Source organism: Rhipicephalus sanguineus, chromosome 2, assembly GCF_013339695.2.
Source record: "Rhipicephalus sanguineus isolate Rsan-2018 chromosome 2, BIME_Rsan_1.4, whole genome shotgun sequence".
Taxonomy (NCBI): Eukaryota; Metazoa; Arthropoda; class Arachnida; order Ixodida; family Ixodidae; genus Rhipicephalus; species Rhipicephalus sanguineus.
In genome coordinates this window covers 124302568-124318506 of record NC_051177.1, presented here as the reverse complement: position 1 = coordinate 124318506, position 15939 = coordinate 124302568, and the positions used below count along the sequence as shown (strand labels likewise).

The window sequence follows — 15939 nt, the reverse complement described above, 5'->3', positions numbered from 1 at the left end:
ATTTTCAGATGTTTTTTTTAGGGGCCCAATAATGTGACATCGGTCGTCATTGCTGCTGAACTATCAGACCTGTCAGAACGATCAGACGGTGACTTCCCATAAAATGAGTGAGAAGCAGTAGTAAAAAATTGGCCGCGCGTGCTTCGCTGCAAATGTCGTCGAAAGACGATAGTCTTCTGCCGGGCGTACTATAATCAGGGACAACTTTCTGTGGCAATGAAGGGAAAGCTACAGGGGCGGAGCGTCTGCACATGTACTGCCACGCGAAGTAGTCCGGTTTGGCGCGTCTCGTAACGCCATGGAAAGTGGTGGTTAGCGTTGCATTTCGACGCAAACGCTGCTTAGCGTCTAAGGTACGGGTAAAAGGCGCGACTTTTCACGCACGCAAAAACGCAAAGTGACAACGTATAAAGTAAAATAAATACAAATATCTCACTTGTGTGCACTGTGTTCCGTCTCAAAAAGCTACATGTAGAAAATGAAGGAGTATTTTATATATCTCACGCAGAAAATACGGACGCAATTGTGGGATATGCGCACCATTTGCTTTTTGATCGACAATGTTCACAGGTATGAATGGCGCTATCAGTTCAAGATGGTTGGGCGTTCAGGAGATGGTTAAACCAGAGCCGTATATTCCCTTTGGGAGAGTTCGGCGCTCTTTTGATCTCGCCGCCAGTCTGGCAACAGCGCGCTTCCGCGCTGCCGACGCCATTTCGTGCCGAGAGGTTCTTGTGCTGCTGTACCCGTGACGTCGCTTTCCGGCATTCTATGCTTCCCTCTGTGACCGACCTGGGGTGTGTCTTTGCTGCTGGTCGTGGCACGTGTCGGCTGCGTGGAAGATCGTGGACCTGCACGGACGTCGCAATGGGGGCTTGCAGCGCAGTAGGCTGCTCTAAAGGCTCTGTTATACTCCGACGTGCGTTCGCGTCAGCCCGCGGCGGCGGGAGTTGGCGACGCTAGGTTCGTCACGTTACGTTGACGCGAAAACAGAGCACTCTATACTCCTACTTGCGCGACGCACTACGTCGCCTTGACGCATGCGCAATTGAGCGCACTCGGCGTCCCTTCTTCACGTAGAGACACAGACGCAGTTCAGTCTGGATAACGTCGCCGGCGTGGAATCAACCTCCTTGCGTGGAATGCAGCATGTCGCATCTCGCGCCTGGTGCAGCCGGGGCGCGTTGACGGACGCTGGGCGCGTCAGTCGCATCGCGCGTTGGCCTATAGAGTGCTGCACGTTTGTTAGCGTAGCGTCACTGTGCCGAGCGTGCGCGCGGGTCGACGTTACGCTGGAGTATATCAGCCCCTTAACTCGCTGAAGAAAGGGTTCGCCAGAGACGGAGCGTTGCGGGCGCACGCCAACGCGAGCTTACAGTGCCGCGGCACAAAATGGCGGACAGCGCCGCCGCTAAATTTGGATGGTTGTTGGCTCCGACCCTCCGCCGAACTCTCCGAAGGAATATACGGCTCTGGGTTAAACTATGGCCGGGTGGCTGAATCGGGTGACAGACAGACAGACAGACAGACAGACAGACAGACAGACAGACAGACAGACAGACAGACAGACAGACAGACAGACAGACAGACTAGAGCACTGCACGGGCTCGGGCCTACCCGAAAACCCGGGCCCGGCCCGGCCCGTGGGCCGGGCCGGGCCGGGTAAAGTAGCTTTCACGGCGGGCCCGGGCCGGGCTCGGGCCTGAAGCTCCGGGCTTAGGGCCGGGCCCGGGTTTGAGGTGGCGGGCTCGGGTCGGGCCGAGCTTGGACTTTGCTCCTTTCTTAAATGGTCCCTAAAGTGAAACATTGAATCGGTTTAGACCCATGGAGAATCCGAACGTCATTAATTTCACCATCAATGAGTCTATTAATAAAGGAGACAATCAAGGTCAAAGTTCCATTTTGAAATTTCGCGCTGAAATCTCCGCACGTGACGTCATGGATTTTAAAGTGTATTCGTCGTATTTTGGGGACCTTGGCTCAACGAAATTTACAGAAACTTGGTATATCAATTCTGTTAAGGCCCCTCAGAGGTCAATGTACTTCATTTTTACCCACTATAAGCTACGTAGGGCCCAGTAGATGCCGTCAGAATCTATGACGTCGCGGCGTTTGGTGCGTAAATTTCAAGTTGGCGTCGTTACTTGCATTTTCCTGCGAGTTTTCTCTCTTACTAAGAGTCTTGTCGCGGCGAGCATGGTGCTTTTGGATTGGTAAAAGAGTAATTTACTGACAATAGAAAAATCGTTTTGTGCTTACATATAAGCCCCACATTTTATCTCGAAAAAACGCTTTTTCTATGTGGGGTAAGCTTTTTGGAGAAGTTTTATGAGGGATAAGTACTGAACTGATCGTTCTTCTTGCATATGAGCTACTTGATTTATATGAAACGGGCGAGCTAAAAAGTAAATAGACCAGCCGCTTATATGTAACATCTCGCTATTCCATGCTTTATTTGCTTTCGTTATTATTTTATTTCCCAAATGTTACTCTGTAATCGCAGTAATAAATGTAATATAATAAAGTTATACTTATGAGATGTCATCGCAAGAGCGATCACAGAGCTACAAAAGCGGGGAAACGTTGTTCAAAGTTAGAACCCCACTCTAAAACGAAAGGACTGCACGGAGTCTCTCTCCGTGCACATAGAATCCTTCTGCACATTGAATCCCTCTAAAGAAGGACTGCACATAGAATCCCTCTAAAGACACGTTCTTTTTCTGTGACTCTGTGACGGCTCCCAGTGGTCATGTGGCGCGAGATGGACATGCACAACCTGCTTTTTGTGGCCACATTGTTAATGTCTGAGCTTTCGTCTTGTTCCGCCATATCAGGGGTCTCAAACTCACCTCAGCTAACGGGCCGCATTCACGAAAATTTACTCCCGCAAGGACTCGGGCAATGACGAAGGTAGGAGCGTGGGAGGGGGGAACAGGTTTTAAAACTACCGTCATTTCACAGCAGACCTTTCCCATATCTCATATACGGGATCATTTCTGAAGGGGATTTGGCGGCAGGAGTCCCACAACATATCGATACCCACTGTTGCAAAATAGTGCGGAACGGAGCAGCTTGGAGCGTGCCAAACTCTATCGAAGAAGAGGAAACCGAGGGACATCGAGGGCACGTGCACGTGGTCGGCGCAGCAGTTCGCCTTTAGTATTGCCATTAAACGGACGTCTCTCTTTCACGTCTGGGGAACCAGTCACTTCGTATCACCCATAGTGACTAAAATCTGGAGGCCGATTCTGAAATATAGCTCTTGTTTCACGGTTATGTATCAACACACGGTGACCGCAGGGGGCGCCTCACGAAAAATATCCTTTCGATCTGTGATGTCTGTGTATCTCAAGAACATACTTATAAAGAAAAAAAAGGGATCAAGGCAGCCATGTGCGGGCGGCGGGCCGCTAGCGAGAGGTCCGCGAGCAGCGTGTTTGAGGCCCTATATAGTGCGCTATATAGTGCGAGAGCTACGAGATACTGCCGCAACAGCGTTGGAATGTGCAGCAACAGAATAGGTCCATTAAACAAGGCGTGGGGTGAAGTATATTCGCTTGACAAAATATCTGGCTTGAAAAAGGACAATGACAGATTTCGTGCCGGATGATGTCCCTTTACCTCGAACCATATGCATCTAATGAGTTAGCTTCGAGAAGCTTAGTCGCGCCTTTATTACCAAACTCGAACGAACCCCGAAAATACATCGAAATCGCTTCGTCCACTTCCTGAGGGTCCTAACCGCGTAGTCCAATGGCCACCTTCTACCGGTACAACATCGCTGGGAAGGCATTAGCCATTATAATATGAAAAAAAAAAGAACGAGCACGGTGCAAACCGTGCATAACATGCACTGCTGAAAATTGCAAGGAGAAGCCCTCAAAGAGGAGGTTTATGGATGACATTGAAGAGTGGCACGACGTTCGGGAACGAGAGAAGTGAAGGGCTGAGCTACAAGCCATATTCATTCTACAGAGCTCCACAAAGACATCCTAGATTTGCTCCGGTTGTGGAAGTTAAGAACAAGGACTGCCGACGCCTTCGCAATTGGCAAGGCAGATGTGGTGCGCCCGTGCGGCCAGCGCGAGCAGTGCAAGAAGCTTTAGCGCGGCAGGATATGTGATGCAACATGGCATGACGTGCTTAAAGCAGGAATATCTTGATACTTTGGTTTTTCGCACAATAATATGTGAAGAAGTAAACTATAAAGTATGCCATAAGAAACTTATAGACTGTATATATTAGCAGTGGTGTGGTGTATGAAAATAATGCTATGAGAAAGTTTTTTTTTTCTTCCTTTCGGCTGCTTATACGCATACACGTGGTGCACGCGGTTCCATACCTTTACCTACATTAGTGTATTTGCAACAACGGTCACAAATTTGGTTTTTTTCCTTCTGTTTCTCTTGCTGTGGCAAGGCGCTACAATGGTGAAAACAGGTGGTACATATCGAGAAGGGTGCACAATTGGCTTTGTGGTTACAGCATGCTATAAATTTCAATAGGCTATAGTGCAATAAAAACAAAGTGAAGTGAGCGTTTTGTTCTCTGCCAGACTAATCTAGAACACATGCTCTGGCGGTGCTCCTTGTTACGTGGCGGCGAAGTCATCACGCGGTCCAAATGGGAGGCTTCCATTACCAGCTCCGCGCTAGAACAGCTATATGGGCTGTCCAACGGGCCTGCGACGCAGCAGAGAGACTCGGTCTTTCTGTTCCGATGTCGGAGCGGCCCGAAACGTGCTAGAGCACGTTCCGATGGACCATAATAAAGTTTATTCATCCATCAATCCATCCTTTGTTATTTGCGCTCCCTATCAAAAGTCAACTCGTGCTGCAAATCACTTTCGTTGCTACAATGTCTGCTACAAGACGCCCTTCATGATCCCCAGTGTATTTGCAGAAAAAATGGGTACGGTATACCACTGCCGAACAAACAATCATTGTATCCAATATGTCCGCTCAACTGTTTGCACCGTGAGCCCCTTTTTACAAGAAATTACCGTATGGTAAAGTATAATTGTTAGCGAAACATACGCCAACAAAGCGTAGATATTTGCCACTTAAAACACCTTGCTGTCGATTCCATGTTCGGGCAACACCACCTAGATTACTGGGTCGGGCCTCAGTCGGGCCTGATGTGTGGTCGGGCCGGGCCGGGCCGGGTAGGCGAAATTTTTTCTCGGGCTCGGGCCGGGCCCGGGTATCATTTTGAGTCACCGGGCCGGGTTCGGGCGGGTAAATTTGAACGAGTTCCGGGCCCGGGCCGGGCCCGGGCCGAGAATTACGGCCCGTGCAGTGCTCTAAGACAGACCAAAATTTCTGCGTTTAAGTTCCCCAAGAAAGACTATAGTCTTTAAAAAAAGAGCGTCGCAAGAGATAACCTAAGCCTAAAGGTCGGCAATTATTGTGGTGAAAGCCACTTACACTGCCATATGTGAAGCAAAGAACCACCTATCTACAGATGAGACAAGATACCTCGGTTCCTGATATACATCAGTGAAGCAGCAATGATCGGGCACCCCTTTCTTGGGATCAGTCACATAATGTAGGAAGTGTGCCGTGCATGACTTTAAAGAATGAGCGCAAATTTGGGACTTCGCTGGCACGGAAAGGTGGAGGTGCGGTGTACCGTTTAGTATCCCAACGCTATACCGCATATTAGAACTCTTTTTTTTTCCCCTTGTTAAATGTGGGAGGCCAAGCTCGTCTCAGAGGACCTGGACCAACAACGACGTCTCGTCGACAGTGCCAAGGAGGCAGGGAAGGCCAGAGGGATCCTGGAATGAGGAGACCTCTCACGTAGCGGCACTATATCACCGAGATACCGTTTCGAACAACAAACGTTTATTCCGCCTCCTAGACGTACTAAAAGCTCTACTTGAAGCCTATGAAAGAAGGCTATATGCCTATACAGTAAAACCTCGGTCATACGAATATCGCGGGGTTACCAAAAATATTAAACATGAAAAATTAATATGCGACAAAAAAAAGTTGGCGTGCGTTTTGATTTAGTATCATTGAAAAAGTTACACCAACCAACGAATTATAAAAGTAAAAACTTCTTTTACTTTAAAAAACCCGACGTTTCGGATCCAACTCGGATCCTTCCTCAGGGGTGACTGTGGGGCACCAGAGAGCAACAGAGTTTAAAAAGGAAGGGAAGAGCCTTCCTCTCTTTAGGTCGGGGGTCACGTTTGGTTTGAATGACGTGCCTTAGTCCATTGAAATACACACTCTGCAGCGCACCTGCAGACCGGTTCACGTTGCCGGGTGTTGCCTGAATGTGCCAGGATTCCACAAAAAGTCGTTTGAGATAATTTGCCTCAAAGTCGACGACGCGGGAGTTGTCAAAGGCGATGCGGTGGTCGTTCACCTCGCTATGCTCAGCTTTGTCTGTCGAACTTGCGGACGTCGTTTCTGTGTTGTCGCAGCCTTTCTGGGAAGTTCTTAGTTTCCCCCACGTATGAAGACTCCTTGCGCTTTTTCCTTGGGCGGTCTGTCTTTTGGGCGCGGGAAGAAGCGGCCGAGTGTGGAAGTTGGCTTGTGCGCAACTTTTATGCCCTGCTCCGACAAAACGCGTGTGAGCGCTTCGCTGGTGCCCTTAACGTAGGGAATGCAGACGCGGACAGGCCTGGGAAGCGACGAGTCAGAGTCCTCTTGAAGGGGTCTGCGGGGGGCGGGCGTGGCGGCGTGCAACCCTCTAATGAAAGCTTTGGAGTAGCCGTTCTTTAGAAGGTCGCATCTGATCTTCCGTTCTTCATCCGTCCGCTTATCATCCGACGAACAAACCCTCCGTGCACGTGTGAGTAGTGACGATACCACCGCTGACTTATGGTGGAAAGGGTGGTTGGAGCCAGCGTCGAGGTAGCGACCGGTGTGGGTTGGCTTTCGGTATACCGAGAATTGCAGCAAACCACCCATCTTTTCCACGAGGACATCGAGGAATGGCAAGCAGTTGTTTTTTTTCCCGTTCCACGGTGAACTGGATGGCCGGCTCAATAGAGTTCAGATGGGCTGTGAAGGCGTCTACGGCAGAAGTTTTTAGGATACAGAAACAGTCGTCGACATACCGCAAAAATATTTTTGGGGTGATGCCGGCCGTCTGCAGTGCTCTTCCCTCCACTGCCTCCATCACGAGGTTTGCTGCCGTTACAGACACAGATGCCCCCATTGCAGTACCAGTTAGCTGTTTGTAGTATTCTCCGTTGACGGAGAAGTACGTGCTGCTGAGACAAAAGTTCAAAAGGCGGCTCAGCTCGTCGACGCTTAGGCCTGTTCTTGCCTCGAGGTTTTCGTCGCACTCCAGCACTTCACGCGCTGTGGTCACTGCTAATTGGACAGGTATGCTTGTGAAGAGGGAGACTACGTCGAATGACACGAGGCATTCATCTTCGCAAATCGGTATCGGGGAAAGAATCTCAACAAAATGGCTGCTATTTTTCACGTGCGTCGGCGTGTTTCCCACGAGAGGGGCCAGAATCGTGTGTAAGAAGCTCGACAGGGCTCGAAGTGGCGAAGATGTGAAATCCACAATCGGCCTCAAGGGAACACCGGGCTTGTGGGTCTTGGGAAGACCGTAGAATCCGGGAGCACTACCGTTTCTGCACATCAAACGAAGGTGCAGAGCTCTGGCATCCGGGTGTTTCACGAATACGTCTCCTAGGAGCTTTTTGAGGTCTCTCTTACCTGCGCTGTAGGGTCCTTCTTAAGTTTGCTGTAAGTCCCACTAACAAGGTGGTCTTGGACCTTGCGGTCGTAGACTCGCCGGTCAAGGACGACAGTAGCGTTCCCTTCGTTCGCAGGCAAGATTACAATTGTGGGGTCCTCGCGCAGCTCTCGCAGGGCTCGGTTTTCTCCCGGGGACAGATTGGACGGCTGTTTCTTCATTAGGCCATGTGCCAGGATGCAAATCGCCTTCAGCCTCACTGATTCCCGGACGTTGGAGTCAAGATGACGGATCCCGTCCTCCACGGCTGCCGCGATCCTCGCCAAGGGAGGTCGACCACCCGACATATTGAAGTTGTGGCCTTTAGCAAGGACGCTAACCTCAGGTGGCGACAACTTCCTGGACGAGAGGTTGGAAACAAACTCCGAGGCTTTGGAGCTCGGTGACCGCTTCGGCCGCATCAGAGCTGAGAGCTTCTTACTCTGGGAGATGCGCTGTTCCTCCGCTGCGCTTGAGGCGACCGAGCTCGCGAAAGAGTTCACAGCAGCAAAGAGTCCACCTAGGCGGTGCTCCAGTTGTCGACGAAGGAAAAACAAGTCCAGGTCCATCCTTCTTACCGTTGCTCTGCATTCGTGGACACGGGCGATCACCAATCGGCGTTCGGCTTGGGCCAACACTCTGTGGCCCTCACTGGTGTGGACGAGAGGTTTGATGCGAAGGCTCCGGGGCACCAGGTTTCGGTGGCGGCACGTAGAGAAGAAGTCTAGGTGCGTCTTGAACACTGCGATGTTGCGTGCGGTATTCACGTAGCGTTTTGCAGACACTGCTGTCTCTGGGCCGAAGTCAAGGCGTAATGACTTAAAGGTGAACATTTGACAGCGTTCTGTCTGGTTGGGAAGAAAATATCATTGAAAAAGTTACACCAACCAACGAATTATAAAAGTAAAAACCACCCTTTCCACCATAAATCAGCGGTGGTATCGTCACTACTCACACGTGCACGGAGTGTTTGTTCGTCGGATAATAAGCGGACGGATGAAGAACGGAAGATCAGATGCGACCTTCTAAAGAACGGCTACTCCAAAGCTTTCATTCAGAGGGTTGCACGCCGCCACGCCCGCCCCCGCAGACCCCTTCAAGAGGACTCTGACTCGTCGCTTCCCAGGCCTGTCCGCGTCTGCATTCCCTACGTTAAAGCCCGAACCATATAGAGCGTTTTTGCCGGCGTTTCCTGGCGTTGCGTCCCTCGGCGTCGTCGCATCAACGCCGTCAGAGAGGGCGGCAAACCATATGAAGAGCGTTAACTCAGCGTCGCACAGTGTGACCAGAGGGAATGAACCTGACACCTCGTAAAGCAGTGTCCAGTTTCCGTCGATGGACCAACAAGATATATTCCTGATTATAGCTTTTATGTCTCATTAGCAGTTCTGTGGTGCAGAAAACGAGTCACAGTGACACAACGCCACCGAAAAGTATATTTTTTTTTCATTTGACTTGTAGCGCCAGCTATTGGCATTAAGAAGAAGTACAAACTTGTAATATATAGCCTCTGAGCTTGAAGCTGCCGTACGTCTTTGAGGCCACGTATTCGGCCAATACACTCATTCCTGCTAAGCCTACCGATGAACTTGAGTACGGCACTCGGAAATACTTCAAAGATATCACGATCGCTTTGCTGTCGAAGCTTCTAGGGAACAAGCTAAGTCAAATACAAGCATCAGTTGAGAACTTAAGGGCCACACAGTGCACGGCGACGACTTATTAGATCCGAGGCGGGCGGCAGCCATTTTGGCAGCAGCGACGACGCCGTTACGTAGCGGAAGTCGCTGCCAGCCGCACGCTGATTGGTTCTGCGTCCATCGAACTGCTTCCGGCGTCGACGCCGCCGCCCGTGATGTCTGGACCGTCCAGAGGTGGACGTTTCGGCCACCGTCACCCGTAGCGTCGACGTCGAGGGACGCCGGCGTACGAAACGCCGGGAAAACGCAGGCAAAAACGCTCTATATGGTTCGGCCTTAAGGGCACCAGCGAAGCGCTCACACGCGTTTTGTCGGAGTAGGGCATAAAAGTTGCGCATAAGCCAACTTCCACACTCGGCCGCTTCTTCCCGCGCCCAAAAGACAGACCGCCCAAGGAAAAAGCGCAAGGAGTTCCTTGTGGGGATTGTGGCGCTTCATACGTGGGGGAAACGAAGAACTTCCCAGAAAGGCTGCGACAACACAGAAACGACGTCCGCAAGTTCGACAGACAAAGCTGAGCATAGCGAGGTGAACGACCACCGCATCGCCTTTGACAACTCCCGCGTCGTCGACATCGAGGCAAACTATCTCAAACGACTTTTTGTGGAATCCTGGCACATTCAGGCAACACCCGACAACGTGAACCGGTCTGCAGGTGCGCTGCCGAGTGTGTATTTCAATGGACTACGGCACGTCATTCAAACCAAGCGTGGCCCCCCGACCTAAAGAGAGGAAGGCTCTTCCCTTCCTTTTTAAACTCTGTTGCTCTCTGGCGCCCCACAGTCACCCCTGAGGAAGGATCCGAGTTGGATCCGAAACGTCGGGTTTTTTAAAGTAAAAAGAAGTTTTTACTTTTATAATTCGTTGGTTGGTGTAACTTTTTCAATGATATTTTCTTCCCAACCAGACAGAACGCTGTCAAATGTTCACCTTTGATTTAGTGTTTCTCAGGGCCGCAGCGACGTCATGAACAGCTCAGAATGATTGCCAGTAAAGTTTTTAGACGTCAACGATCCTACTTGTACTCGTAAATATACGGTGCATGCGCGCGTGTGTAATTAATGAACCTGATGTGTTGTTCCCTATGACCGCCAGTAGCCCATTACTAATCTTACTACGCTTTTTTGCATGACACCAGAGTAGTACAGCGAAAGTGACTTAAGAAGCGCTTTGCACCTGATAGATAGAGGCCAAGCTCCTTCGCCGAGACCGTCCGCTTCGTCTCTTGGGGTCTTCATCCACATTTAATGGTACTTCATGACGGGCCCGCAGCCAAAGTTTCAGTCTTGCTTCATAGAACGTCTCATTGCTGGGACATGGCTTGCATCGACGCGGCAGGCACGTGTTGACACAGCCCAAAGACGCTGCTGCCTCGAGCACAGGAGCACGCGTCAACGTGGTGGAAAATTAAAAAAAAAAGCGCGACGTAATGTCGTCTGTAACCTAAACGCGAAGGCGCCCTAAAGGCCTCCAAGATTCGCAAGCAACGACGCACCGTTGATGGTCGCGCAACGCGCATGCCCGCGCCCGCGCGTGACTGCCGCGCCGCGCCTTCCGCGACAGCGTTGGCAGCACCTTTCGTACCTGTGCGCTAGCGTACGTTCGTATCAAACGTTGCGGGGTGCAAATCGGTTCGCAACAACCGTACTCCAATACATTGCTGGCTAGTGGGCCTTGGCCGGGACCACAGAAAAATTCGTATCACCCCGAAATTCGTACGAGCCGTCATCGTATCACCGAGGTTTTACTGTAGTCGGGTACAACTTTAGAAGGCAGCGGCATTTCCTCCTCAAAGGCGGATGAACACAAGACTGCACCAATGGGCGCGCACTCGGTACTGACGTCATGAGGGGGGCGCCCGGGCGCTCCGCCTTCGGAGAGAGAGAGAATAAACCTTATTTGGCCCTGAAGCTGTTCTGCAGAGCGCTGTTCTGCAGAAAGCCTGTGGATGGGTCTTCAGTCCAGGACTCTCGTGGCCTTTGCTGCGCGTCTGGCGCGTTCGACCAGACAGATCTGGTCGTCCGCTTCCCGGCTGGACAGCGCAGCCTCCCACTGCTCCGGCGTGGTGTTGTGTATGATGGGTACTGCCGTTATATTCTGGCATCCCCATGTTGTGTGGTAAACTGGGGGTTTCTCTCCACACCAAGCAGGGGCGTAGCCAAGGGGGGGGGGGGGTTCAACCCCCCCCCCTTCCCGAAATTTTTCAGTTTTGCTTGCGTATATATACACGCACACATACAAACGCACGCACGAACATACATAAAGTATAATTGAACCCCCCCCCCCCCCCCCCCGAAAAAAATTTCTGGCTACGCCCCTGACACCAAGGACACGTGTCTCTGTATTGTGTTGGGTGTATTTTATTGTAAATGTGCAAGCATGGGTACGAATTTGTTTGCAGCTGCCGCCAGGATACCGACTGCTCCTTGTCCAGTTTCTTGTGGGGCGGGGGATATCGCCTTCTTGCTTCTCTGAAATGCTCCAGAATGTCCCTGTAAGTGCAGGCCACCGCGAACATCGGCACGTGCATGAGCGGGACTATTTCTTTAGTCGCGGAGGCGATCGGCTGCCGCGCTTCGGTCGTCTGGGTGGGGCCTCTCCTGCCTTCTTAAGTTGTATCCGACTATAGGTGCTGTCCAGCGCCCCTGTTTGTAGTGTTTCAAGAACTGCAGGGACAAAGTAAGAAAAAAAGTTACAGAAATTATTTACGTACTTAGGATAACAGAGATGCCGGAAAGACAGCAGATTATTATCCGTATGATGACGATGGTCCTTCCATTGAAGAGCGGGTACATCCAGTAGGTGATAGTTGTTTGCATAACCTAGGAGAAAAAGAAACAACTGTTTTCATCGTCATCCCAACGTGACATGTGATGGTTACGTTATAAATTAACATACTACAATATTCTACTAATGAATGCTGAGATAATGTAAACGTACTACTTCGAATACTGTTCCCTTTTCGCAATTCCTTTTTGTGATGTGTGAGCGGTGAGTGATAAAGTAGAATATAAGTGCCAAGATCTCCTGAACACCATATACTAGTAATAATAAAAAAAAACTCCTTGTTCGGTTTTCACAATGCCAAACAACAAAGTGCAAATTACCACTAACTGGACAACGCAAAGTATTAACAATCAAGCCACTGTAGATTATGGTGAGGACAATAATCAGCATCGATAGATGTGCACCAACTATTGGTGCACCAGACGGCTCGCAAATTTCTGAGGTCCCCAAGCTCCTTGGGTCCCCAATTCTAAAATTCTCTAGTAGTATTGACTGGTACGATTACATCACAGCCATCATCACTTTTAGTTACCAGATTAGTCGCGTAACGATGTTGTTATCTCGAACAAACTGCACATACCAGTTGTTTTACTCATAGTTTTGATGTCGCGTTTCATTCCGTGTGAGCACTGCATGTCGTACACGTACACAAGCAAGATGGCGACTTGGTCTACTCGGTCGTGGTTCATACTTTAACAGGTATTGTAGCGTACCGGCTCGCATGCATGCATGCATGCACGCGCGCGCGCGCGCACACACACACACACACACACACACACACACACACACACACACACACACACACACACACACACACACACACACACACACACACACACACACACACACACACAAGAAAGAGCACCTAGCTGGACTCTACAGTTGGTACATTTGGACTCAGAATGAACTGCGCGAAGACAAGCCAAGGAAAGTGACAAACATGTGCAATCGCGTTTCTCATTTTCGTTGTCCCGTATACGCGTGGTTCACCCTAAAACATGCAAGAAAGTCTTCTACCTCCGTTTGACATCTCGACCGCACACAAAAGACGTGGACAGCAGGAGGTACGACGGCACGGGCGGTAAATAAAATGTCATAAAATTGCCGCCCGTGTTGTCGTACCTCCCACTGCCCTCGTCTTTTGTGCGCGGTCAAGATGTCAAACAGTAAGCACCAACTAGAACAGACTCAAGTTCTTCTTCTGCCTCCATTTCCCACTAGCGCGCCCTATACGAAGTGTTTGTTCGCCATACGGAACCTGCATCTATACAAGCGGGGACACAGCGGTAAACGCAGTTTTCATTGCACCACTGACAAAAGGAAAGGCGTCAACGTTACAACAGGAGTTCGACAAAGGTTAGCGACACTTCTCTAACGGACGGGATCACATGAATGATGCGCGTCTTCCTGCACTCCTCGATTGGCTTGTGTTGCTCCCAGATGTTCAGGCATATTTAGTTCAAACTTATCGAAGTTGCGAGAGCCTCCTCAGAGAAACCGCACTTTCAAGCCTATATGATCAATTTAACAGCTTCTGGCGTACAAGTTTCGAGGAGGAAGAGCGATTCTTCAAAGGCTCGCGTTGGGTTAGTGCTTGCGTAGAATAGGTCACAAGACTGCCTGCACTGTAGATGCGCCGTCCAGCTGGAATGTCGTTATTGTCAACATGCTCCTTTGCGCAGTGTACCTGTCCTCTTTTGCCAAGCGGAAAGGCGTGCTCTATGGTCCAACATTTCTTGATATGGTGGTACGGTGCGAATAAAGCTGTCTAATGCGAAATTGACGATGAAAGCTGGTACATTTTTTAGAGGTTCAAAAAAGGAATTTCAAAATGGCGAAGCCCATGCAGGTTAAGCTCATAAACACCAAAGGCATTGATAGATTCACTGGGTATTGTCACTGCGAGCACTTTTACACAGACATACACGTACGCACGCACATTTCGTTCGCACAGAAAACTCAAAGGTGGTAGGTTTCCCTTAACAACGACCCATCAAGTCAAGGCAGTATACTGCCTTGACTTGATGGGTCGTTGTTAAGGGAAACCTATCACCTTTGGGATACCACGGCAAGGCCTTACCTGATAACCGAAGATTCCGAAGAAAAGGACGTTTGCGGCTACCGAATGAACCGTCGGCACGTCTGCAACCTAGACAGAGATGCACAAGCACACAACGTGAAGGTGAACAGTTTAAAATTTTCTTGCTGATCTGGCCTGGTAATTCACATTTGTTAAAGTATACTATAGCACATAGGCATCTGCTACCGCGAGGAAGTATTTGTGCGCCAAAAGAAGCAAATATCAGAAACGCAGGGCACGACCCCCATCAAATTGTCGGTGTCAGTTAGCTGCGACTTCAAAGACTTTCGCGACTTTGATTGCTTACTGATAAAGATATTGTTAAATTAGGTTGGGTTATTCCACGACAAATGTCCCAGCCATTCTGGCGACCATCTAAAGTGAATTCGAAAAAAAAAAAATTTGCTGATTCGTTGCACTGAAAACTGCGAATTTCTAGAATATTTCGGTAAGAAAAAAATTTTTGCTCACGTGGGAGCCTTTCAAATTTCGTAAAATGTCCTCTGAAAGATGTTTGTCAGAAAATTTATTCTGGGATTATCATTTCACGTTTCATAAGCAAATTTTCTTTAGATATTAAGCAAAGGCTTTTGTGCAACTTGTCCGAAGCTCAATAATATTACTGCAATTTTTCGCGCAAATACGCCTCCGAAAACTTTTCCAAATTTTCTGCGTTTCCATTTTTAGCCTTGTAATAATGCGCAGTGTATGACTATCGGAGTAATCGATACTTACTCTACAGAAGGTCTATTTTGCGTTTAAAATATTATCCAGCCACTGAAGTTCGCAAATATTACGAGAAAAATATCACAAATTTCTCAAAATCTTCATTTTGTTCCACATTGAGACGCAATTTACACCACTTAGTGCTCCAATTAAAATGAGCTTTATATCTCAAGCTAAACCAAATAAATTGTGATGCTTACAGCGCGAGTTTTATCATTACATTTATTGCTTTGAACAAGAAAAAAAATATTTTTGAATTTCCCCATTGACGGCTATCTTTATTTTAACCACAAACGCGCTCCTTTAGAGCCTGCAGAAGGTGGTTTTGAGCTGCAGCACGTCAAGCGAGCCAAAGTTAGGCACGGTCCACTTACCGGAAATGACGCAACGATGGCCATTCCGAGGAAGGAAACAAAAGCAAGGATGGCGGCAGCACCGTTCATAGCGTCCATTTTCTTGCTACAACTGGCGTTGAACGAACGGACGGTCTGGTACCGAACCAGGACGCACATCAGTCCTGAGGTGTAAACACCGACATCAAGGTCAGTAATAAAGATAAGCGCTGCGAAAGCACGCGAGGCAGAGGAAAAAAAAGAGTTTGTCATCCAACGGTTCGTAGGAATTCTGAGAAAGAAAGCTTCGTGGTTGACGGTAAATTCTGCCTGGTCCGGTATTCTGAACCAGGGACCGACGACTTTGCGGGGCGTCATGACTATTCGCGCTGCTAGGAACTAGACGAAAGGACAACTGAAAAAGGGCACACACAGAGCGATACGCGTACACAGGACACAACTGTGTCCTGTGCGCTCTTCGTCCCGTTTTCTGCGCTGTTCTGCCAGTGTCCATGAACCAACCATCCCACCTACGAACCCTCGCACTCCTCTGGATACGCCAGTGTGGAGGAAGCTTGGTAGGTGAAAGGAAAGAATGTCGTTCACC

At 49.5% G+C, this 15939-nt stretch overlaps 1 protein-coding gene across 3 annotated transcripts in view; it reads right to left on the bottom strand.

Annotated features, from left to right (window-relative positions):
* Positions 1 to 15939, bottom strand: part of LOC119383627 (DNA damage-regulated autophagy modulator protein 1) — a 76118-nt gene that overhangs the window by 2361 nt on the left and 57818 nt on the right. For all 3 annotated transcript variants that reach the window (XM_037651887.2, XM_049412598.1, XM_049412597.1), the window contains 3 exons: positions 15375 to 15517; positions 14275 to 14343; positions 12121 to 12229 (listed from right to left, as the gene is read on the bottom strand). In XM_037651887.2, the coding sequence (XP_037507815.1) occupies positions 12121 to 12229; positions 14275 to 14343; positions 15375 to 15517 (321 nt within the window). The remainder of the gene's footprint in view (positions 1 to 12120; positions 12230 to 14274; positions 14344 to 15374; positions 15518 to 15939) is intronic.